The sequence below is a fragment of the Elgaria multicarinata genome, chromosome 4, assembly GCF_023053635.1.
Source record: "Elgaria multicarinata webbii isolate HBS135686 ecotype San Diego chromosome 4, rElgMul1.1.pri, whole genome shotgun sequence".
NCBI lineage: Eukaryota > Metazoa > Chordata > Lepidosauria > Squamata > Anguidae > Elgaria > Elgaria multicarinata.
The window spans coordinates 137,626,161-137,649,708 of record NC_086174.1 but is presented as its reverse complement, the minus strand read 5'-3'; the positions used below and the strand labels follow the sequence as shown (position 1 = coordinate 137,649,708).

The following is a 23,548-nucleotide window of genomic DNA, read 5'->3' as shown; positions in this document are numbered from 1 at the left end:
ACCCACTTATTTGGAAGTAAGGCCCATTGTACGCAATGAGACTTATTTTAGAGATTTGTAGGATTGCACTTTGAGTGGCGTTTCTGTACTATCTTCACACGCCAAGAATTCAGAAGTGTCTCTTGAAACAGTAAAAAAATTTAAATTAGCAATTAAACTGCAGGGACTTGTAACTTTGTTGTGGTATCCTCATGTACCATTAGCATCTCGTTCTTTTTTGTCCTCCACATAATAAAACATATCCTTATTTTAAAGAGAAAAGAAAGAAAATGACCTGTATTAGTCAAGAGTTTGATGACCTGCATTACTCAACAGTTTAAAAGTAGTTTGCTATGGTAGCTGCTCCTGTGCACCCATTTGTTGAAAATGATTGTTAAGTCTTAGAAAGGGAACCGATCATAATTGTAGATAAGCTGTTTATTGGAAACTGACACCAGGAATAGTTCTTAATAGGGCACCAAGTTGCAGCAGTTTAAGCAACTGCTGCTCTTCGGTAGATTTATAGAGCAATTAAAGATGTGCCTTTCATATTTTGGGTCATAAATAGTTGAGTTTCATGTTAGTTGACCCTGTTATATGGGTGCCATTTTGAAATAAAGACCTTAAGATTGCAGTGTGCCACAAAAGTTCATTTCACATATTCTGTAGTTGGTGATAAAATATTTACCATGCTAAGTCTGCAATCTTATATGCATTTACTAAAGAATAAGCCTCGTTGAACACACTGGAATTTGAGTAAACCTACATAGGGTTGTGTTATATGTTCACATACCTTAGTGTATAACTAACTGGACTAAAATTATGAACACCCCGTTTTTTAAATGTGCTGCTTTCAAAGCTGCATTGCGTATGCAGCATTTATTAAATCAGATTTATAACATATAGCATGTAAATATTTTTTGTATTTGTTCTAAAATTAAGCTGCTTTATATAACCTATATACAATTAAACTTTGAGCATTTATTTTATTTTCTGATATTTATATACCACTGAATCTAGTAAAATTCCCTCAGTGGTTCACAATGTTAAGCATTTACAAGGCAGGCAACCTGGTGCCCTTCAGATATTTTGGACTCCAGCTCCCATAATCCCTGACCACTGGCCATGCTAGCTGCGAATTTCAGTCCTTGATGAGGAACTCAGAATACAGCAGCAAACGTTGGGTCAGGGCTACAAGATGTAGAGGTGAAAACTGATTGAAAACTAACAAGTTGGGATGAAATGTGATGTAGGAATTCAGAATGTTTAGACTGAATATAAGAACTTGAAATATAGTAAATCATTAAATATTGGGAAATTTGTGGTAGGTTTACCTATCTCTAAAATATACTTGTGTGTGTGTGTGAGAGAGAGAGATTATATGCTGCTGTTGAATTCTGGGATAGCTTGGTAGGGTAACCTTTGTTTTCCCAGTAGACAGCAACTGCAAGAGTGTTGCCCATTTCTTTTTAAATTAAATATTTAAACATTAGAAAAGCAAAGTTGGGAAGAAAAGGTCATTTAGAACTAAAATCTAGGAGGCTGTGACAAGAGTTGTCAAATATGTTTCAGGGTCTATGTTAACAAAATGATGAGGCTGATAGTTATGCATTGGCCTTGTTGGTCTGCTAAAGGCTATACCTGCCAGTGTATAAACATTCTGATTAAAATACTACACACAACTAAATTGACAACTGTTTTCCATATAGGGATCTAGAGATAGCACTACTAAGGGGTGAGCAGCAAATGTAAAAAAGAAAGCATACTACTCTCATACCTTCTTTTATCACAAAGGTCAGAACAAGCAACACTTTCTAGTGAAGTAATTCACTCTCAATCCCGTTGTACAAAGGCTGTATGGGTGTAAATTTCTCTAGGCCACTAAGGAGTCCCGTTGCTCTACTAGGACTTTAGTACATGTGCCAATGAGTAAACACCCTTTCCTTACTAGTGCTAACAGGTTTAACAAAAAGTTCCAATTCGCTGAGGGACAGTCAATCCCACAAAAGTGGCTGAATTTAATTGCCCCTCTCCCTAAAGAAGCTATCACCAGCCTAACACAGATAAGCAATTAGACGCCATCCCAGTTTGATGGATTAGCTCCCTATGTGCGATATATTTGTGGTTGCAAAGCTAAAATTATTAGGAGCCTTTGAATTATTTCTACCTATGCAAAATAATATACAATTTGTTAAATAGATCAACCAAAGTACATTATTTTTGCTTTTATTTACCCTGTACACTTCAGGCTCTATCTGGACATACTTCGTCAGCCTGCGTATCAGCATCAGCAATGAAGCACAAGTTTGCCTTTGACAATATTAGCTTTGAGGCGGACTCAGAACATCTATCTTCTCTTCATTCTCAAGTCAACACTGTTACAGTCGATATTTTGGGTATCACTTGCCAAGCATGTGTACATTCCATAGAGGGCAGAATTTCCAAGATAAAAGGCATTGTGAACATCACGGTGTCTCTTGAGCAAAGTAATGCTATCATAAAATATTTGGGGCCGGAAATAAGTCCCCATCAAATCTGTGAGGAAATCAAGGACATGGGATTTGATGCCAGTATTGCAGACACAACACAGTCATTGGGGCAATGGACTGGCGAAGCTTTTGTTAAGATCAAAATAGAAGGTATGACTTGCCAGTCTTGTGTCAACACCATTGAAGAAAAGATTGGAAAACTCCATGGTGTGAAGAAAATCAAAGTGGCCCTCAACAACCAGGAGGCCACCATTGCTTATCATCCACTCATAATAAAGCCCGAAGAACTAAAGAATAACATAGACAGCCTGGGATATGAAAGCATAATTAAGAAGAAGCAAGCCCCGTTGAAGCTTAGCTTGATCGACACAGAACGCTTACGGCAGATAGATATAAGAATGCCTGGTGGACTTGAGCGTGATAGAGAAACAATGGAAAATAACATAAGCAGCACATTTGTCGCTGTGCTGGATGTGGAAGGGATGCATTGCCAATCCTGTGTCAACACCATTGAAAGTTCAGTCTCTGATATGCCTGGGGTACACTCTATTAAAGTGTCCTTGGAACAGAGAAATGCTATTGTGTGGTTTGATGAGAACCTGATCACTCCATCCTCATTGCAGCAAGCCATCCAAGCCCTCCCCCCTGGTAACTTTAAAGTATCCTTTTCTAGTGGAGTGGAGGGCCAAAGTGGACTAATCTCAAATATGGCGTCGTCTTTGCCTTGTTTGCTTAGCAACCCTTCCCAAGTACAGCTGCAGAGTGAATCCAGTATAACTGTAATTCAGATTGAAGGAATGACATGCAATTCCTGTGTAAAATCCATTGAAAGCTCTATATCCCAAAGGAAAGGGGTGGTGCATATATCTGTGTCTTTAACTGGAGGAACTGCTGTTATATCCTACAGTTCTATTGTAACGAACTCTGAAGAGCTGAGAGCTGCTATAGAAGACATGGGATTTGACGCTTCTGTCCTAACAGGTATCACAAAGCTTTTCTGTAACTTGAGTCTTTTGAATGGGAAGGCTCTCATCACCTCCATAACAGTAATAGCAACTGATCACCAATACTTGTACGCTACCTCGTTCAAACATATTGCAAAGTAGTTTTTAATTGCAAGCAACATTTTCTAGCAGTTCTGTCTACTTCTCATAGCTGTTCTACCGCTCAGCTTTGGAACAACCAAATGCTGTTTGGTTGTGTTAAGATTCAGAACACAAAATACAGGCCTTAGCCCAGGAGAGTAGCCTAAATGTGTAAGTGAAATGTAGTGTATTGGGTACATTTTGAATGCCAGTAAAATAGTTGCAGGGATTATCCCATTTACTGTGAAGCTCTTAGCGAAGGCTATTGCTGCCTGGAGCTCAAAACATATTTTTTCTAAGACTGCAGCTGTAGTTTCCCATTAATCTGGAGCATATGAGTTTAGCCATGTGATAATGATGGCAATCCTGCTCTCGATTAGCTCTAGGATTAATCTCCCCCAAAGACAATGGGGCTATTTGGATGACCACAAACAGTCTCCTCTGTTAAGATTAATTTGGTTAATAAACCAAATTAGCATAAAATGTTGTTTAAATCAGGGATGCTTCACAGAAAATTTGCAAATAAGAATCTAGGAACTTCCATGAGCAGAGTGTTGTACTTGGAATACGAAGCTGGATTCTCCGGTCCCTCATTAGCTAGTTCTACCTAAATGCATGAGCAACCCCAGAAGTCGCATAGAGTGGCAATGTTTGTAGGGTTGCCTACAAACATTGCCTACATTGATGGTGCTATATAAATAAAAAATAATAATAATAAAACAGTGTTCTTTCCAAGAGGCGTGTTCTAAGATTGCTTGCAATGTCTAGGATAGGGTTTGATCCAAGATAAACCCAGGTCCACCTGTGTGGCCTACTAGCCAGATTCCAGTGGACCAACTAGTACCTGCTGGATTTTTTACAAAGAGTTTTGGACTAGACAGGCCTTAATCTGATCTACAAGACACTTCATATGATCTTCAAGAAGAATGCAGACTGGATCACTTAACGCAGTATAGTTAAGTTGTAACTAACCTGTGTGGGATGATTCTGAGGACATACTTGTGTTTTGTGCATTGAAAACACATCCATGGACCTTGGTAATACTCATGAAAGGACAGGACTCTCACCATGCAAGACTCACTTTTTGAGATGCTTGGGAGGGAGGACATATAGATGTCTTACTTTGAATGATGGGTTTCCAGTCCCTGTTGCCCCCCCCCCCCCCCGCCACACACACACACATGCTCTCTTACCTCTGTAGGGTGCCTTGTTCTTGCAATGCAGTTGCAAGAGTAGAGTTCAGGTTCTTGATGGGTGCTTTATCTGGATTCTTGAGGTAGAGTACCTATAAGAGTTCTGAAAAAAAGAAATATTATTTATCTGTTCATTTCTTTTTTTTATTTCCCTGACTATTGATTGCTTTGTTTGTGCAAAGTACACCATCACCAAAGGTTTGTGCCCCCAATTCTATAGACATAGGAGAAATAATAGGTTCCTGCCATACATCTTGATTTATTCATATAAAATATGCTGCTTTTAGCCCTAAATAGGCCCCCAAAGGAGCTGACGAGGATACTAACAATAAAATCAAACAATGGTGATTTCTGTTGCCCAGTTGAACCTTAATCTTATTTTGTTTTGTCTGTGAAGTGAAAAAGAGAGGGGGCAATCAACAAGGATACACCATTGACTTTAGTAGGAATGTATTTTACATGGCCTCTTCCCCCCAGGTTTAATTTTAAGCCATTATCAGAGGGTAGGACCAACCCATGAATCAGCATAGGATTTTGACTAATTGCCACTCTTCCCTTGTTACCGCTCCCATAATTTTGCAGGAGTTTTATCTCTGCTGCACTTGCGTTGTTCTCTCAGGGTAATAGGATGATTCCATGCTGGCATAGATTTCCAACACTGGCATATCTTTGGCCTCTACTAACTCAAAGAAACTCTGGAATGCTAATAACTTGGCCTGCCATTGGAAGGGTCTCCCTGTAAACCTACTTTCTTTTAGTATGTAATAATTGTGCCTTGTTCTAACTTCTCTGGATGACACAACCATCTGACAACCTTTTTAATCAAGGATGAGGAACAAGGGGCCCTCCAGATGTTGCTGGACAGTAACCCCCAACTGTCCAAGCCAGCATAGCCAATATTGATGGCTGATGGGAATTGCAGTCCTGCAATGTCTGTAGGGCCAAATGCTCCACTCTTTAAATAGTTGGACATTCTTGGCATCCCTTGTTCTCAGCTTTTGTAAGGTAAACATGTTCTGTTGAAATTCTCTCAACTTATCAGGTTTTTCAGCAATGCCCTACCACTATGAAGGCAATGTTTCCAAAGGAGTTCTAAGGTCCTCTTTTGGATAAGTATGTGCTAGCATGTTCTTATCTTGTGCTGTTCACATTAATGCAGTTTTGATGTTCTTATTCTAGATACCACCATTGAGAAGCCTTTTGATGGAGATATAAAACTCAGTGTGTCAGCCTCCACTTCCTTGAGAAGTGAAGCTGTCTCAGAGTTGCGCAGAGATGTTTTATTCCAGAAAAAGGACTTTCGTCATGACCCACCAAAGCTATCCGACGTAGGAAAAACAGAAAAATGTTTTATGCTAGTTACGGGCATGACATGTGCATCATGTGTATCAAGCATTGAGAAGAATCTCCAAAAAGAAGATGGTAAAATGGCTAATATCCCTATATGTTATTTTGTTCTCTCCCTCTGGTGTTTTGAACCAGTGGATTTCAACCACTGTTTGTTTCTAGTCTGGGGCAGAGGAGATAGCTTAGAATACTGCTGCTGGATGGGAAGTTCTAATTCTATTGGAGTAAATATAGGCATTTATTATTTTATTTATTTGCAGTTATTTATATGCAGCCTTTCAGGATACAAATCCTACCAAGGTGGTTTACAAGTAACACAGGCATGTAAGAGCACAAGAGCCGTGCTGGATCAGACCAAGGATTCTATTCACACAGTGGCCAACCAGCTGCCAATGGAAAACCCATAATCAGCACGCTCCCACCCATGTTCCCCAGTAACTGGTATACTGCTTGTGATACTGGAGGTAGAATGTAGCCATCAGGATCCATTTCTGCAGCACTTAGCAGTGACATGTGTAGGTATGAATTAAAGGTTGGGCATATCCATAACAAATACATCTCCTTAGAAGTGAGTACTGCTGATTTTAGAAGGCTGACCTACCTTCACATCAAGGAACCTAAAATGGTAGCCTGCATCAAATAAATGTCGCTCCTTAACTATAAGGATGCACTGAGTACTGCTCTCGTGGACAGGTTGTTGGGTGATTCCTAAAGTGGGTCTGTGAGTGATGCAATTCTATTGTTACAGGAATAGTATCTGTCCTTGTTGCCTTGATGGCAGGGAAAGTTGAAGTAAAATATAAACCAGACAAAATTCAGCCTCTTGAAATAACCCAATTGATTGAGAACTTGGGTTTTGGAGCTTCAGTCATACAAGATTACCCTGGTGCAGATGGCAATGTAGATCTTAAGGTGAGTGTCATGGTGTATACACTTGTCTGATGGAAACAGAGCACATCAACTGACCAGTGAAACAAGCAATCTTTACCAATGAATGCCAGGGCGAATGAAAAGAGTCCCAGATAGACGTTAGTCGCTTAAGCGTTCATATTAATCTGATGCCAAAGTTTTGCATTCCAACAGTCAACTTTTCCTTTGTGGGATGTGGGGCGTGTGGTGGTGTTTGGGTGCTGGAAGCTTCACATACAGTATATTTGCCAGAATCCAAAGGGCTGCTTAAGGTCACAGAAGGGGTCTTGTGCTAGCCCCAAGGTATAAAACGCTTTAGGCACAGATGCTTCTTAAAAAACAAACAAACATTTGAAGCCCAAGGGGGTATGAGACGGCCATGCAGTCTTTCTGAGAATGCAGGGGGAGGGAAAGAAAAAATGTTGTTATTCAGTACCCACAGATGTGGAGAAGTTAGGCAGTGATCAGCCCGTTCAGAAGTAGAGAAGCGCATATGTGCACACGCACAATTTTACTAAATTCATTCCTGGGTTGCTGAGGTAGAGAGGTTTCTTTCTGTTATGAATGCTGCTAAGGGGAACAACTGTGAATCATGTGATCTACATGCCAGCGTTCCGAGGTGTGGGCCTCAGCACTTCCAGTTGAAAGGATCTCTGGTAGCACGGCTGGGAAGGACCTTGTCCTGACACTTTGGAGATCCACTACAAGTCAGAGGAGGCCACGGTTATTTATTTGGCCCGTGGCCAAATTCAAGTTCAGAGAAGCTTTTGGGGGTTGCATTCCAGTGGCCAGCGGGGTGGGCCCAAAATGTCCACATATTTTAGCTTAAAGCTCCAAACTGCCAGTAAATAAGGATTGGGAGAGAATGGGGTAAATGGTACAGGAAAACACGAAATGATTGGTGTTGGGAGAAAGGGGGTGGGGCTGTATAGGGAATCTCAGAGGGACAGATGTGGCCCCTGGACCTGAGGTTCTCCACTCCCTGGAATAAACAGTAGTTCACTATATAGAGCAATGGTCTGACCATCTGAGGTAGCTTCCTGTGGTAACACTAGCTGCAATTCTCTTTAGGTCCTAGGGATGACCTGTGCCTCATGTGTCCATAACATTGAGTCCAAACTTATCCAGACACCTGGCATTCTTTATGCGTGTGTAGTTCTGGCTACGTCCAAAGCTCATGTCCGCTTTGACCCTGAAGTTGTTGGTCCTCGAGACATTATAAAAATAATTGAGGTAAGCTGTTAAAACTGACATTTTTAAAAGCCACTGAATTTGTTGTGTGGTAACTGCCAAGGCTGGTAGGCAGAGGTCAGTATCAATAAAGTAGGCCTTTAATGGTATGGTGATTGCTGGACTAGTAAAACATCCTAGTTACATCCCTGACCAATTTGTGCAAAATCTATTTGTGCCATAAATAGTGCAATTTGTGCAAAATCACAGCTGTAAGTGGTCACATTTGCACGAACTAGAACATTTATGGCCAGAATGTTGCCCAAATTCACTATTTATGGCCACAATTTACACAAAGCCCCCCTACCCAAAATCCATGAGTTCGCTCAAATCGTCACGCATGGAATAGAACATTGAGCAGGGGGTTGGACTTGATGGCCTTATAGACCCCTTCCAACTCTACTATTCTATGACTCTTAAGATTGTGAATGATTGAGCCAGAGTCCAGGGGGCCAAGTTTGCCAAAACTTGCTGAGCTCCACCCCCAGGTGATGAGAAATATAAAATTTAGTTCTGAATTCTCTTATACTGACTGAAATAATTAAGATATTATTTTGCTGGTGTCTTATGCAATTAAAATAATTTGTATTGAACAGCACCAGCTCTTCCTTAATTTTTGGAAAGCATTCAGTCTACATATAAATTATGACCGCATATATTGCAGTGGTTCTACAATTGCATTTTTGGGTACCTGATAAACAATAGAGCAGCATTTTAGGGTAACATCATCAGCTAAGCCTGCATTTACTTATGTATTGATGTTGGGGGGGGATGGTGTTTGTATTGAGACTTATAGTCTTTTCTTTTTTGTAAAGGGACTTGGCTTTCAAGCATCTTTGGCTAAAAGAGACCCAAAGGATCATAATTTGGATCACAAACAGGAGATCCAGCAGTAAGTATAGCTGCAAATGAGAGAGAGGTTCAGTTTGCACATCATTACTAAGCCACCCTGGATGAGAAGTCGTTGTTCAATCACCAACCCATGTTACTCCCAACAAACAATCAGGCATATGGTGGCTTGCGGTGGCTTCTTTACCTCTCAGTCTTCCAGCCCACTCCTTGCATGTATCCCAGTGTCCTTTGCATGGCAGCCTATCTTGTCTCCTCGTCGCTATGGCAGGAAACTTTCCCCCTGCTCCAATTGCTACTCCTTTGAAGTATTTACTTTGTTTGCCCCCTTTTCATTTAATTCCCCCCAAATACTTCATAAGTACACAAATAGGTTCATTTTTTAAATTATTTTTTCTCCTGTTCTCTCACAACAGCACAGATTTACCTGTCAGCTATGAATAATCTCACCTTGTCAATTTTCCTGTACGTTACAGTTGTCAGAGGAAGCGCTGATGTGGAGTACGCAACATACATGGAAATTGACAAGGCAGGACTGTACATACGCTAATCTGTGCATGCTTGTAAAGGATTGGAGAAAACATTCAAGAGGCAGCTGGACAACCATCTGTCAGGTATGCTTTAGGGTGGATTCCTGCATTGAGCAGGGGGTTGGACTCGATGGCCTTTTAGGCCCCTTCCAACTCTACTATTCTATGATTCTTTGTTAACACTAAGAGAAAGTACAAGCCCATTTTGTGCAATTCAGAAGCAGCCAAAAAGGGGAAGGAATGCGAGGGAAGTAAGTGTTCTGAAAATGAGCACCAATGGATGTGGGTGTAGACAATAATCCTACTTGGCAATGACATCCTTTTGCTATCAAGCCTTGAATTGACACTTGTTAGTGTGCTTCCCCCTTGCAACACTTCCCCAAGACATGACAAAGTCGACAAATAGGAATTATTCGCTCCCCCCACCCCCAATCGTGGCTGCTTTTCAAAGCAATTACTGCTGTGGTTATGCTGTAGCCGCTTGGGACAACTCACATTGCCAGGTTCAGACATCACAACAAGCCACCCTGAAAACACGCTATCTTCAACAATCCTACTACAAGCTATGGGTTCTCAGGGTGGCTTGTTTGCACAAAATTACCCAAACTTCACTGTCCACACCAGGTTCATACGTCCCAGGGTCAGCGTGGCTTACCAACCAGACTTGTAACTTGCCATGGCTTATCATGTCATGCAAACCCAGTCAGAGTGTAGTAAACAGTGAGAAACAGTGTCTGGGTTCAGACAACATGGCAACACACATTCCAGAGGGGAGTATGGGCTGAGTGTAGGTTGACATTGAACTGTGAGTTATTGTTGAAATGTGGCTTATTGTCTTGTCTGAACCCAACCACACTAACAAACCATGGTTGTTAACCATTAACAAACCGCAGTTCACAACCCAACAACAAAACATGGGTTCTCTTCATGGGTTGTTCATAGTCAACAAACCATGGTGTGTTAGTGTGGCTGGGTTCAGAGAACATGATAACTCATATTTCAGCAGCAAACCACTGTTCAACAACAACCCATACTCAACCCTTGAATGTAGGTTATGATGTTGTCTGAACCTGGTCAGTGGCTTGTATTAAATTAGCTCCTCCTGCTGACAGAACACTGTCAACAGAATTGGAAGGGGGCAATTTCTCCCCTCTCTGCATGCCCTCAAAATCTGCTCTGCAGGGTTGCAGAATACCCTTGAGAATATTTTTGGGGCAGTGGCTCAGTGGCTACAGGGGTAGGAGAGAAGGGGAAAGTCCTGTTGCATCTGTGGAAGTCCATTAGTACAGCATTGGATTTCACTCAGTAAACTGGAAAATGAATTTCGCCTGTCTGTAATTTAAAACTATGCCTTTTGATGTACATTAGGTCAAATCTTTAATTTACTTATTTTGATTCTCTTTGTTTCACCTTTATATGGATGCCTGGAACTACTTACCTATATGCAGTATTGAAACACAGAAGGAAAAGTCCATATTCAACTACTTATTCACTTGACACTGATATTAACAGATGTAGGCCATGTGCATTATTTGCCTATTTAAGTTGCCAGAGAAAGTTTACCTTCTAGTACTTTGGCTTTCTTACCTTTTCAGATGGAAGAAATCGTTCTTATGCAGCCTGCTATTCGGTGTCCCTGTTTTGATCTTAATGATTTACATGTTAATACCTGCTGCTGAGCATCATGGATCAATGGTGCTGGAGCAAAACTTGATTCCTGGATTATCTATTCTAAACCTTCTCTTCTTTGTCCTTTGCACTTTGGTTCAGGTACGGTTCTAATCTCCCGTTACGTCATTGGGTATAAATCTTTGCCCAAAGAATAAAAGACTTGATTTTGCTCATCAGAGAGACAAATACAGAGTTCTAAATGCTTTTCTTTTGACAGTTCCTTGGTGGATGGTACTTCTATGTCCAAGCCTACAAGTCACTGAAGCACAAGATGGCCAACATGGATGTCCTCATAGTGCTGGCCACGTCTATAGCGTATATCTACTCGTGCGTCATTTTGATGGTCGCCGTAGCTGAAAAGGCCGAGCAGAGCCCCGTCACCTTTTTTGACACTCCTCCAATGCTGTTTGTGTTCATTGCTCTTGGGCGATGGCTGGAACACATAGCAAAGGTCAGTGTATCTTGAGGCTGAATGCTAGAGGGCCAGAAGGGATCCTGCAGGCCATCCAGTCCAACTTACTGCCCTGAGGAAGGAAATCAAACTTTAAAGTAGGGGTGGGCAACTTTCAGCCCTAAGCCTAACTTCATGGCAGCTGGACAACCATCTGTCAGGGATGCTTTAGGGTGGATTCCTGCATTGAGCAGGGGGTTGGACTCGATGGCCTTGTAGGCCCCTTCCAACTCTGCTATTCTATGATTCTATGGGGCTATCGGGAAGCAAGCAGCTCAGACTTTTGGAAGAGCAATCTGCCTCTCCCCTATGCAGCCTGCAGAGGAAGAAGAAACAAAAAGGGGGTGGCAGAAAAAAAGAGGGAGAAAAGGATGCCCAAGACATGTTACCCCCAAGTGTTCAGAGGAGGGCGTGTTCAGAGGAGGGCAACCAGGATGATCAGGGGTCTGGAAACAAAGCCCTATGAAGAGAGACTGAAAGAACTGGGCATGTTTAGCCTGGAGAAGAGAAGATTCAGGAGAGACATGATAGCACTCTTCAAATACTTAAAAGGTTGTCACACAGAGGAAGGCCAGGATCTCTCCTCGATCTCCCCAGAGTGCAGGACCCGGAATAATGGGCTCAAGTGACAGGAAGCCAGATTCTGGCTGGACATCAGGAAAAATGTCCTGACTGTTAGAGCAGTACAACAATGGAACCAGTTACCTAGGGAGGTTGTAGGCTCTCCCACACTAGAGGCCTTCAAGAGGCAGCTGGTCAACCATCTGTCAAGGATGCTTTAGGGTGGATTCCTGCATTGAGCAAAGGGTTGGACTAGATGGCCTTATAGGTCCCTTCCAACTCTACTATTCTATGATTCTATGAATGCAGCCCTTCGTCAGGAAAAAGCTTCTCCCTTCCTCTCCTAAAGGTCCCTTCTCTAGCCTTTCTTTTGAAAAACTGCATGGAATAGGATTCTATAACTTCTTTAGGCACTAGCTATGTTCAGACATCACAATAGCCCATGATGGGTTAATAAGCTACACACACTAGCTTATTTTTTAAATAGCCCATGATTCCCCACCACACAAGTGGGGTAATAAGCAACTGTGCATAAGTTATTGTGTGTAATTTGACTCATAACTACCCCTGTCCCCTGCAAATTTACTGTTGTGTGAATTCGTACCAGGGCAATTGTGCCTTTAGGCTATGGGAGGAAATGGGTGTTTTGGCTGATTTCTTTATTTTCCAAAGGTTTATTTATGCCACCCCCTCTTTGATGCACCTGGGATTTTCTCTCCCCTGGGTGAAATTTTTCAGAATTTTGAAGGAGGAACGGGGGCCTTCCCACTAGGCGAGGCTGCCTATGAAATGGGGTCCCAATCCTGCAAATCTTCAAGGGTTTATAGAGTGCTGGCAGCCACATGATCCTGTCTTGCCGCACAACGCTATAAGTGTGCAAATTTACCCACGATGCTCGACAGAAGACACTATAACTCCTATTACAGACCATGGGTTAACAGAGTGGTTTATTTTGGGCAGATAATCCATTGTGGTTTTAAAAATTTGAAACATATGGTACGATAAACCATGATGGGTTAAATAATGGGTTATTGTGTCATCCAAACCCAGTTACTGTCTGCATTTACTCTGAAAAATATGAAATTACAGTCTTCATTGTACTAATTTGTGGGTTTTGGTATCCAATTTTGAAAATGGATGAGTTTGTTGATCGTTACAACATCTTGCAATACACAGCCATTAGATATTAAGCCTTCTGCAGAATACTGTAGGGTTCTGTGAATGAGACACTGGCCCCATTCAGGCAACACGCTAAACCATGCTGCTTAACCACAAAATGGTTAATGGAGTGCAATGCATTCCGTTAACCATTTCGTGGCTAAGCAGCATGGTTTAGCGTGTTGTCTGAATGGGGCCACTGTGACTGCATGCTAGGAGCCTCATCTAGAAGCACCTGTAGTTCAACATCTAAATGGATTCCCCATCTATGGTTGAGAAACGGGTCATTTGATGTGACACAAACATAAGAGGCAGTGAAGGATACTTCCAATTTTTAAAGTACGTCCGATTCAAAGAAAAACAGAGTAAACACACCACGATTGCCATTCTTAGTCATTGATCTCTGTTTCATAGAGTAAAACTTCAGAGGCGCTTGCCAAATTAATCTCTCTTCAAGCAACAGAAGCTGTTGTAGTTACACTTGGACCTGAGCACAGCATCATCAGGTATGTCAGTGGTGAGGGCGTGTTGTTTATTTCATGTGACAATATTATGAGCTCTTCCAATATTTTGAAAATCCAGTTCAGAAGTGCATGCGCTGTGATGGATGTGCCTGGCTTTTGGGGAACAGTGCTGCATTTGCTGAAACTCCAATAATTCTTTCGTTTTTAATCTATTTGTGTTTAATTAATTAATTCCTAAATTTGGGTCAAGAAGTCCAAAATCCATTATGTAGTACTTTATTTAACTCAGGCAGCCTTGTAGAGTTCTGCATGCAGAGTTGTATTTTAATTGTGTCAGAAGAAGGTGGAATGTCTGAGAGGGAAGAAATGTATTGCACAGCCAAAAATAACTTCAAGCTATGAAGTATCCAGAAATCTTGACCCTGCCCAGATACCAGCAATATAGAGGGTGTTGGGGAGCTTTCTCTTCAATGATTTTGAAGCATTGTTTGAATGCTATGGATAAAAGGAAGCACTTAGTCTTAATCTCTCTCTCTCTCTGTTGCAGAGAGGAACAAGTGCCTGTTGAACTGGTTCAACGTGGAGATGTCGTAAAGGTGGTTCCTGGTGGGAAATTCCCAGTTGATGGAAAAGTAATTGAAGGCAACTCCATGGCAGACGAATCCCTCATTACCGGTAACTTCTGTATTCTTAAATAATTGTGCAGTAGTGGATTTTCAAAAGGCTTGAAAGAGATCACACCCTTCCAAATGCAAAAGCTTGGTCACTGGTATAAAGAATTGTTGCTATTTGGGTGCATCAGGAGAGAGATGACATAGATAATGGGTAACATTGTGCAAAACAACTTCCCGTTCCTTCCTCCTGTAGCCTCCCCTGTGCATGCCCGAAATCTGCTGCAGGGGGTTCCCCAATCCTCTGGAGAAGGGGGTGGTTGCAGGATCAGGGATTCCATTCTGCCAACGGTGTCCCTCCTGCTGGCAGACACCATTGGATTTCATCCAGAGTTTGAATAGGCTAATTTGATGACTGCATCTCAACTACATCCTGTTGGCCACCTTAGAATGCCCCGTGCCCCAATAGTTAACTGTGGGTGAAATCAAACAGACCTTGATCACAAGCTAATTTGCAAAGTAAAATCATGTAAAAACAGCTGTCTGTGTGTGTCCTTCCCTACCTCTCAATGGGTGTTTTCCCACTCCTAGGCCAAATTGCATAGGCTTTGTTTAAAGAGTCCTGGGAATTCAAATGTATAACTCTGCTAAATTCTCCAAATCATTGATAAGATAGACTTCGGAATTGATGGGGGGGTGGGGGAATATGTAAACCCTTCCTAGACAAAGGATTGAATTTGGCTACTTGATTTACATAACTTCTAAGAAGACAAACCAGGTTTTTATGGGGAAGCAAACAGCGAAAAAAGGTGAACAAAGGATTTGTTGCTGGCCTACTGGGGTTTCATCAAAGCGGATGTATGCTTCATTTGCTCTGTGATCTTTGAACCTTTGTTCCTTGACAATAAGGCTTTGATTTCATTAAAGCTGAGTGTACACTCCAGCATGGGTATTAGGTAATGCCCATGAAGTTATTTACTTATTATTTTTTAATTAATGTTTCTTTGCTAAAAAAAAAAAAAAGGGCACTAAATGAGAGAAGAGCTATTTAATAATAGATGTTGGTTCGTTGGTTTACTTTGTCTTTTTTGCAGGGGAAGCCATGCCTGTCACTAAGAAACCTGGCAGCACAGTCATCGCAGGCTCCCTCAATGCTCATGGTTCAGTGCTTGTAAATGCCACTCACGTTGGCTCTGATACCACCCTGGCACAAATTGTGAAACTAGTAGAAGAAGCTCAGATGTCAAAGGTAAAGTACATCCGTTTGTTGGCTTTTGGATCAATGTGTTCATCCAGGTGTTTGACGTGTGTTATTGAGCTCAGTTTTAAACAATTACAAAACAAGTGTTCATAAGTGGACTGAGAGTTGAAATTTATTTTATTTTATTTTATTTTATTTTATTTTATTTTATTTTATTTATTTATTTTTTTATTTATTACATATTTATACTGCCCAACAGCCAAGGCTGTCTGGGCAGTTCACAATTAAAAATTGCAGGTACTTGCTCATAAATGTCTCCCAAATACTGCCACCTAAAGTCTCGCCTGGATCCAATGCCCACTTTTCCAAAACACTTCTCCAAGTCACAGTCCAGCCTTCCCCAATTAGCAACTGCTCCCAGCTAGGTGGCTGGGGCTGATGGGAGTTGCAGTCCTAACACATCTGGAGGCCCCCAGGTTGGGGAAGGCTGCTCTAAAAATAAGCCCGGTTTTACATGCAATGGGCAATCTCTGGTTTTAAGACAAGCGATTCTCCTGTCCTTCAACTCTAGTTTGGCTCCTACACTCATGATTGACCACTTTAGAATGCACTGAGCCTTTGATTGACTGGTGAGTGCCGCTCTTTCATTAGTTAGAGAATTAGGTACTGGGAGATTTTGGCTGAAGAATCTATACCTAATCTATACAGGTATACAGGTATAGAAGAATCTATACAGGTATAGATTTGTAAGGGGCTTGATAGCTGAGTTTTATGTATTCCTTTGTGTTACCGCACAAATATAAAGTTGTTACTTTCTGAACTTACAGGCACCCATTCAGCAGCTGGCCGACAAATTTAGTGGCTATTTTGTCCCTTTCATTGTTATCATTTCAACTGCAACACTGGTAACATGGATCATAATTGGATTTCTTCACTTTGATGTTGTACAGAAATACTTTCCGGTAAGTATGATTAATTAATTACAATTATTTATATATCATCTTTCAGAATACAAATCTTTCCAAGGTAGCTTAAAAATAATATCAAAATGCATTAATAAAATCACAGTCAATGACACCAAAATATAACAAATCTTCAGGATCCTTCCCACATGGCAGCTGGTAGTAGATAGCTCTATGGGGTTGTGGGGGCAGGTGGAGGGCAGTTCATCTGGAGCAGGTGCTTGCTGTCATCATTGCCTGAAGCTCGCTCTCCCCATCTCCCCATACTTGTTTTGGTATGAATTAATTTGTATTATAATCCAGGAAGCCGTAATAGCTTCCAAAAAGACTGAACGGTCCAAACTACTGAGTAGCTTGGTTCTGATGTAACCCTAAACCACTAAGCATTCCATTTGGAGCCCTGGATCTGGCGATACCGTGTCATGAACGAGGACTCATCTATGCCTCCTGCTTAAATGCTGTTGCAAAGGTAATTGGCATTTCTTGGTAGGAATAAAAGATCTTGGATGCAGAATGCTCTGCATCCATGAGGATCTGCAGGAGTCCCTACAGGATGCCAAACAGGCCTCTTGGTTGCCTTTCAGCCCCCTACCTTGCCAAGAAAGAAGCTTGAGAGGGCAGGAGGGGTTAAGTCATAGAATCATAGAATAGCAGAGTTGGAAGGGGCCTACAAGGCCATCGAGGGGAACTGCTGGCTTCCAAAGCAGGTGTGTTATCCTGTATGTCGTCAATGGCCAACAGAGCCTGGGGAAGCAAAGGTTCATGTTGGTTATGCTATGCTCCTTGCATGTGTCTAAGCAGCTCTCAGGATCCCAGCCATCATCTTTGTGCAAGGAGTACCAAACCAACTTTGCATATGTCCATATGTCACAGCTTCTAAACATTAAGGCCATTTTAAAATATATAGGCATATAATGACAACGTTGAGTATGGGTGGTTGTTGAATCATGGGTTTTCGGTATGTGTGAACCCTGTACTATGTTTTAACTATGGGTTGTTAACCACAAACGACCCAGGAAGAGAACCCATGGTTTGTTGTTGGATTGTGAACTCTGGGTTGTTCATGGTTAACAATCCATAGTTAAAAAGTAGTGCAGGGTTCACACATAATGACAAATCATGATTCAACAAGAACCCATGATTCAATGACAACCCATACTCAATCCATACTCTGGGTTGTTGTTATATGCAAACCAGGTGTATGTGTATAATTTAAGCTGGTCGTCACTAACTTGGTGCTCTCCAGATATGTTGGACTACAACGCCCACAACCTCACCCAGCATGGGCATTGGCTATGCTGTCTGCAAGTTGTGGGAGTTGTATCCCAACATTTCTGGAGGGCAACAGGTTGGGGGAGACTGATCTAAGCTAAGGCTACTCTGGAGTGTGTCAAATGTTTTTCTCTCTGCTGCTCTGGGAAGTATAGGAATAATCGATTCTTTGCCATGTGAAAATCATCAGTCGCTTGCCAGATATCACTTAGGGAAACACTGCAGTTAAAGCCTGGGACTGATCTTCCAAGGGGTACGACAACAAGCATACGAGATTAGATACGATGAGGAGGATAAAGTGTGTCGACTAGGAAGGTTTAGATGAGAAATAAGCCATTTGGGGGCAAAGTCTTCAAATACCTGAGGTTGGTGGCAACATCTCTAACTATAACCTGGGCAATAAAACACATTCCAGTGACAGAATACCTTTCCTTGGATAAGTCTGTTTAGTGCAGTTGTGATCTGGAGAAATTCCCAGACCTGGTTTCCTGTTCATGTTAATCAGTAGAGGGATTCAGTGTTATAGTGATCTGTCTCCAAAGCTACAGTACAGATAACTCTGTGTGTCCTTTGATTTTTAGTATTGGCTGTATCTTGCTAATGTTTAGTGCCTTATAAGTCAGACCAGATTTCCCTTGTGAGCAAACATTTCTTTTTCCCCTTCTAGCATCACAGTAAACACATCTCAAGAGCAGAGGTTATCCTACGATTTGCCTTTCAAACCTCCATCACAGTGCTGTGCATTGCATGCCCTTGTTCCTTGGGTCTGGCTACCCCCACAGCTGTGATGGTGGGCACTGGAGTTGCTGCTCAGAATGGTATTCTCATCAAAGGTGGGAAACCCCTGGAAATGGCACACAAGGTTAATATTGTCTTTGCTAACTCACACCTATTGTTATTTAGCCCCACACTGGGAACTGGTGGCCATAACCTTCTGTCACCGCTTTTTGAAACAAATAAGACAGACTTACCGTGTAAGCATATGCATGTCTACTCAGAAAAAAGCCCCAGTGAATTTAATGGGGCTTACTCTCAAGTAAGTGTATAGGATTGTGAAGACGTTTTCTCCCAGATGCCTAAAGGGCAATCTTTATACTTGGAACAGCACCATCTCCTGGTCTTCAAAAAGATTAAAATGTTGGGGGAAGAAATTTTGCCCAGGATAAAAACCTTCTCAGGTTAAACTGAAGACACTGCAAGTTTCAGATAAGGAAGTCTTTTTCTTATCTTAGTTTAAAGCAGCCCCCAAAATATTCAGAAATAAACAAGCTTGATCTTGTATCAGATTATATGATCGTGTGAGCTTTTTAAAAACCAACAACAACAATCTTACAGATGCCACTGGGAGGAGGGTCTTGTATTCTCTATTCTGGAGATGGCAGGGCAGATAATATATGATAGAAGCCAGGGGTGTGCAGCCCACAGCCACATGCAGACTTCAGTTGTTCCTGGCGCAGCCTACAAACCACGGGTACCCTCCACACGTTTCCCCCACAGCCCAGTTGATTTGCCCACCAACTTCTTCCTCACATTTCTGCCCACTCTCCAACAGAGAAAAATTCTTACCACTGATCAGCAGCTGAATGGAGATGAGAGCTTTTCCCTGCTGAGCAGAGTGGGCAGAGATAATTCAGTCCTGCTTACTTCTGAGGTGTGTCCTGCTTATTTCTGAGTAGGCATACAGAGGCTTAGTATTTGGGGTGCTATTTGAAAGGGTTTGCATCACCTCTTGCTTACTTATGAGTAGAGAAATATTCCCCGCCCTTCTAGTGGCTGTGGTGAAACTGCATGCCCCACTAGTGGTGTGTGTGTGTGTGTGTGTGTGAGACGAAAAGGTTGTGCACCCTTGATATCAGCAAGTGCTTTTCTGTTACCACACCTTTTTGTAAGAAGTCTTTTTTAAGATTCGCTATAGATGGTGTACAATACCTCAAAGATTAAACAGGATTCATAAAGCACACATGTTTGGATGTTTGAAATGTGCATGAATGGATGCAGATCTGTATCATTGGGGTCTCCAACATGGTGCCCCCCAGACTCCTTGTCCTCCTGGTTTTTATTTTAACATTCTTTTAACGTATTTTTTAAAATGGGGAACCTGGCATGCTGCAAGATGAAGTGCTGTCCTCCAGTGCCATTTTTATTTCTATTTATTTCTGTTTTTGAAGCTCAGGTCCTGCTTCTGCGTTGTACTTAGGTTCCTGGCAAACCTACTTTTCTTTTAGTCTCGCCAGTTTGCCTTTTGGGAAATGAATGTTTTGTGACCAGCCATGTCTACCGTAGCAACCATTTTATGAATGGGTTAAGCCCTCTGTACCAGCCATTTTGTGAGTTTTGCTTTTGGGTTTCCCATGGGCAGCCACTGTGTGAACAGAATGCTGGACTAGATGGACCTTTGGTTGGATCCAGCAGAGCTCTTCTTGTGTTCTCATGAGTGCACCTGTGACTCTCAAAATTCCAAATGTGCCCAGCGATGCCCCCCCCTCCAAAGCTTGGGAACCTCTGTGTATCATATGTTTTGAAGCTGTGCTAAATTTCAAATTCATTGGACTCGAGTCTTGGATACAGTTACATTTGTATACAATGAGAATCTGCTTGAGGTTTGATGTATTTAACAATGTTGTTAAATAATATTAATGATGTACCTAACAAAGAATATGAACAGTTTATAGTAAATCTTTGGTTAACAAATGGGGGGGGGCTGTTTATACATTGTCTTTGCCCCTGGGCGGCTCTGAATCCATGCTGTGTCAGTTATGTGATGCAGCCGCCAATTCAGAGCCACCCCAGAGCGAAGAGCGCCGAAGATGCGGAGCAGAAAAGTTGGGGATTTACCGCAACTTTTCCTGCCCAAGCGAGATCAGCATGGCTCTTCCCCATCTGTCCTTGCTCGGGTGCTGTTCCGGGGTTTGTGTGTGTTTTCGTGGGTGGAAGATGACCTGCCATTGGTCACCGGAAGCCACAGGATGGGGAGGGGGTGGGTCCGGAGAGCCTGCGCTGCCTCCCTCTCTATGGATAACTTGCTGCCACCCCACACCAATCGTGGGGTTTGACAGCGCAATGAAGAAAGCCCCCAGGATAGTACTTGCTTGATGTTTGTTTGTTTATTTATTTATTTATTTATTTTTATTACATTTTTATACGAATGTTGGAGTGGAGAGAAATGAGCGATCCGTACTATTAGCATTTGGTTACTTAAGGTTCTGGAAACAGCACAAATGGATAAGTTAACAGAAGAAATGGTAACATTATGCAAATAGGATTCCTTTCTAAATGACATCTCTTTGTTAAATCCTAGAAACATCATTGCAAACTGACAGATGCTTTTGTATTTGAACAATAGTATACTTGCATGTCTAATGGTATGTTTTATAATACCTGTGTGTTGTTTTTTTAAAAAAAAGTTCCAAGAGATGGGATTTATTTTGAAGTCTATGAAGAGGGGAGGCTGTCCCCTTCCCCAAACGGGAAGAAAAATCACACCAGTACGGTCTGTGGCAGCTCTTTTTATACAAGATGTACCACTCTTTAAATAACCCTCTCCTCTCTAGCATTCAGGAGCTAAACTCTTTAGACATTTCAGGTTAGACCTAAAGGCCATATTCTACCCATTTAATTGTTTCCCCCCCCTTTTATTTCTTTCAGGTAAAGACTGTGATGTTTGATAAAACAGGGACCATCACCTATGGCGTCCCTCAAGTCATGAGAGTCCTCTTGCTAGGAGACACGGCAGCAACCCTCTCTCTGAAGAAGTTGCTTGCTGTTGTTGGCACTGCAGAAGCTAGCAGTGAGCATCCTTTAGGAATGGCTGTCACTCGATATTGCAAAGAGGTTTGTCCTTTTAACCAACTTTTAATCCCGGTTGAGATTTCACTGGGACATCGTGCCAGGGTTTTGTGCAACAATCCGACAGGGCCTGGGCTTTCACGTCTCCCAACGCTCAGCCTCGGGGGTCGCTCCAAGCTGGGCACGGCCAGGGAGTGGAGGCTGCCTCCTGACTGGCTTCTCCTGCTGCAACTTTCCTCCCACTTCTCCTGCAGGAGGGGTTTGAGCCAAGAGAGGTGAGGAGGCTGCGGCATTCCCCGAGGATGCTGTTGCAGCAACTGGCCAGGGCAATGCCTCTCATATTTCATTTGTACTTGATCTAAGAAGGGCGGAGCTCCATGCAGGGGTAGTCACATGGTACCAGGAGTGGGATGGAAAGAAAGAAAAGAAAAGAAGAAATTATAAACTGGTGAAGAGATGAAGCATTTAAAAATTCCCAAGGAACTAATAGCAATATTCTTGAACATAGCAGAAAATGAGGCTGTGGATGTCTTTAATAGAATGCAGCTAATACAGGAAGACAGCATTTAACAACACTAAGTTTGTTTTCTAATGGACCCCAGAACTGTTGTTTTTAAATGGATACTGTTGTTTTTATACTGTTGTTTTTATGTTTCTGATGGTTTTTAAATTTTGTATACTTTTTAAATGTTTACTGTTTTTAACTTTTGTAAACCGCCCAGAGAGCTTCGGCTATGGGGCGGTAAATAAATGTAATGAATAAATAAAATAAATAAATAAGCGATGCTCTAGTATGAGTAAGAAAAGGAGCCATGCTTGGGAGGTGAATTGGAAAGGGAGGATTGCTGATGCTGAGTGGGAGGTCTCAAATGCCTCTTGGGAGGGATTTTCCAGGTTGACACTAAGTTTGTGCACACAGCCTACAAGTGTTTCCTGCATCCAGAGTTTTCTTGATCATCAAGAAAATCCTGAAAGCCTGCAAGGGTCATAGTTAGCATCTGGGCTGATGTGCGCTCACATACCCCATGGTGAATTGAACACTGATGCAGTGGCCTCTTGGCCCCCGTCATTGTGGGATGAGCCCCCGTCATTCCACAAGGTCACTCAGTCAATGCTCTGCTCAGCCACTTTTTCCTGGGGTCAGTCCTGAAGAGACCAGTGTCTATACAACATGTGGTCTTGCACATTCACGTTACATGCATCTCTATGCAGCTTTTATTTTAAGCCAACTTAGTGCTAATTTTACACTGCAGTTCAAAATAAAGAGGCTGCAGTATTTATTCTACTAACGTTTTAAAAGCTTGGCTAGCTGTCATGGGCTTCCCCAAGGAAATCTCCTCAAGGATGTTTTTTTGTTTATATTTGACAATTAAGATTGCTAAATTGTGTCTGCCAACTCCAGATCCTGGGGTATCTTAAGGGAACCTATTTAATTTTAGGCTTTATTATTAAATAGCCCCAGAATAGTGTCATAGAGAATTTTGATGTGCTTCCGTTTGTAGAGCACTTTGTATAACCCAAATACTTATTTGAAATGCTGATTTTGCAGGAGCTTGGCACAGAGACCTTAGGGTACTGCAAAGATTTCCAGGCAGTTCCTGGATGTGGAATAAGCTGTAATGTTGGTAGCCTAGGCGCTGTGCTGGGTGAGACTGAGCAGCACTTGAACGACCCCAACCCTCCTTACCTGGGTGATGCTGAAAAAGATGCTACAGGTGAGAGTTCACAGGCTCTAATCTCAAAATCGGCAGGTAAGATTGCATTTAGGAGGTGCTAAATGAATAGTTCCTGAAACAATAA

At 42.0% G+C, this 23,548-nt stretch overlaps 1 protein-coding gene across 3 annotated transcripts in view; it reads left to right on the top strand.

The window, feature by feature from the left end:
* Positions 1-23,548, top strand: part of ATP7B (ATPase copper transporting beta) — a 33,266-nt gene that overhangs the window by 502 nt on the left and 9,216 nt on the right. For 2 of the 3 annotated variants that reach the window (XM_063125235.1, XM_063125233.1), the window contains exons 2-15: positions 2,228-3,449; positions 5,926-6,168; positions 6,842-7,005; positions 8,074-8,235; positions 9,048-9,124; positions 11,207-11,381; positions 11,500-11,733; positions 13,867-13,958; positions 14,464-14,591; positions 15,622-15,776; positions 16,556-16,690; positions 18,630-18,824; positions 21,608-21,793; positions 23,298-23,499. In XM_063125235.1, coding sequence (XP_062981305.1) covers positions 2,273-3,449; positions 5,926-6,168; positions 6,842-7,005; positions 8,074-8,235; positions 9,048-9,124; positions 11,207-11,381; positions 11,500-11,733; positions 13,867-13,958; positions 14,464-14,591; positions 15,622-15,776; positions 16,556-16,690; positions 18,630-18,824; positions 21,608-21,793; positions 23,298-23,499 — 3,325 coding nt within the window. In that variant the 5' untranslated portion in view covers positions 2,228-2,272. The remainder of the gene's footprint in view (positions 1-2,227; positions 3,450-5,925; positions 6,169-6,841; positions 7,006-8,073; positions 8,236-9,047; positions 9,125-11,206; positions 11,382-11,499; positions 11,734-13,866; positions 13,959-14,463; positions 14,592-15,621; positions 15,777-16,555; positions 16,691-18,629; positions 18,825-21,607; positions 21,794-23,297; positions 23,500-23,548) is intronic. The other variant, XM_063125234.1, reaches the window with a different exon arrangement.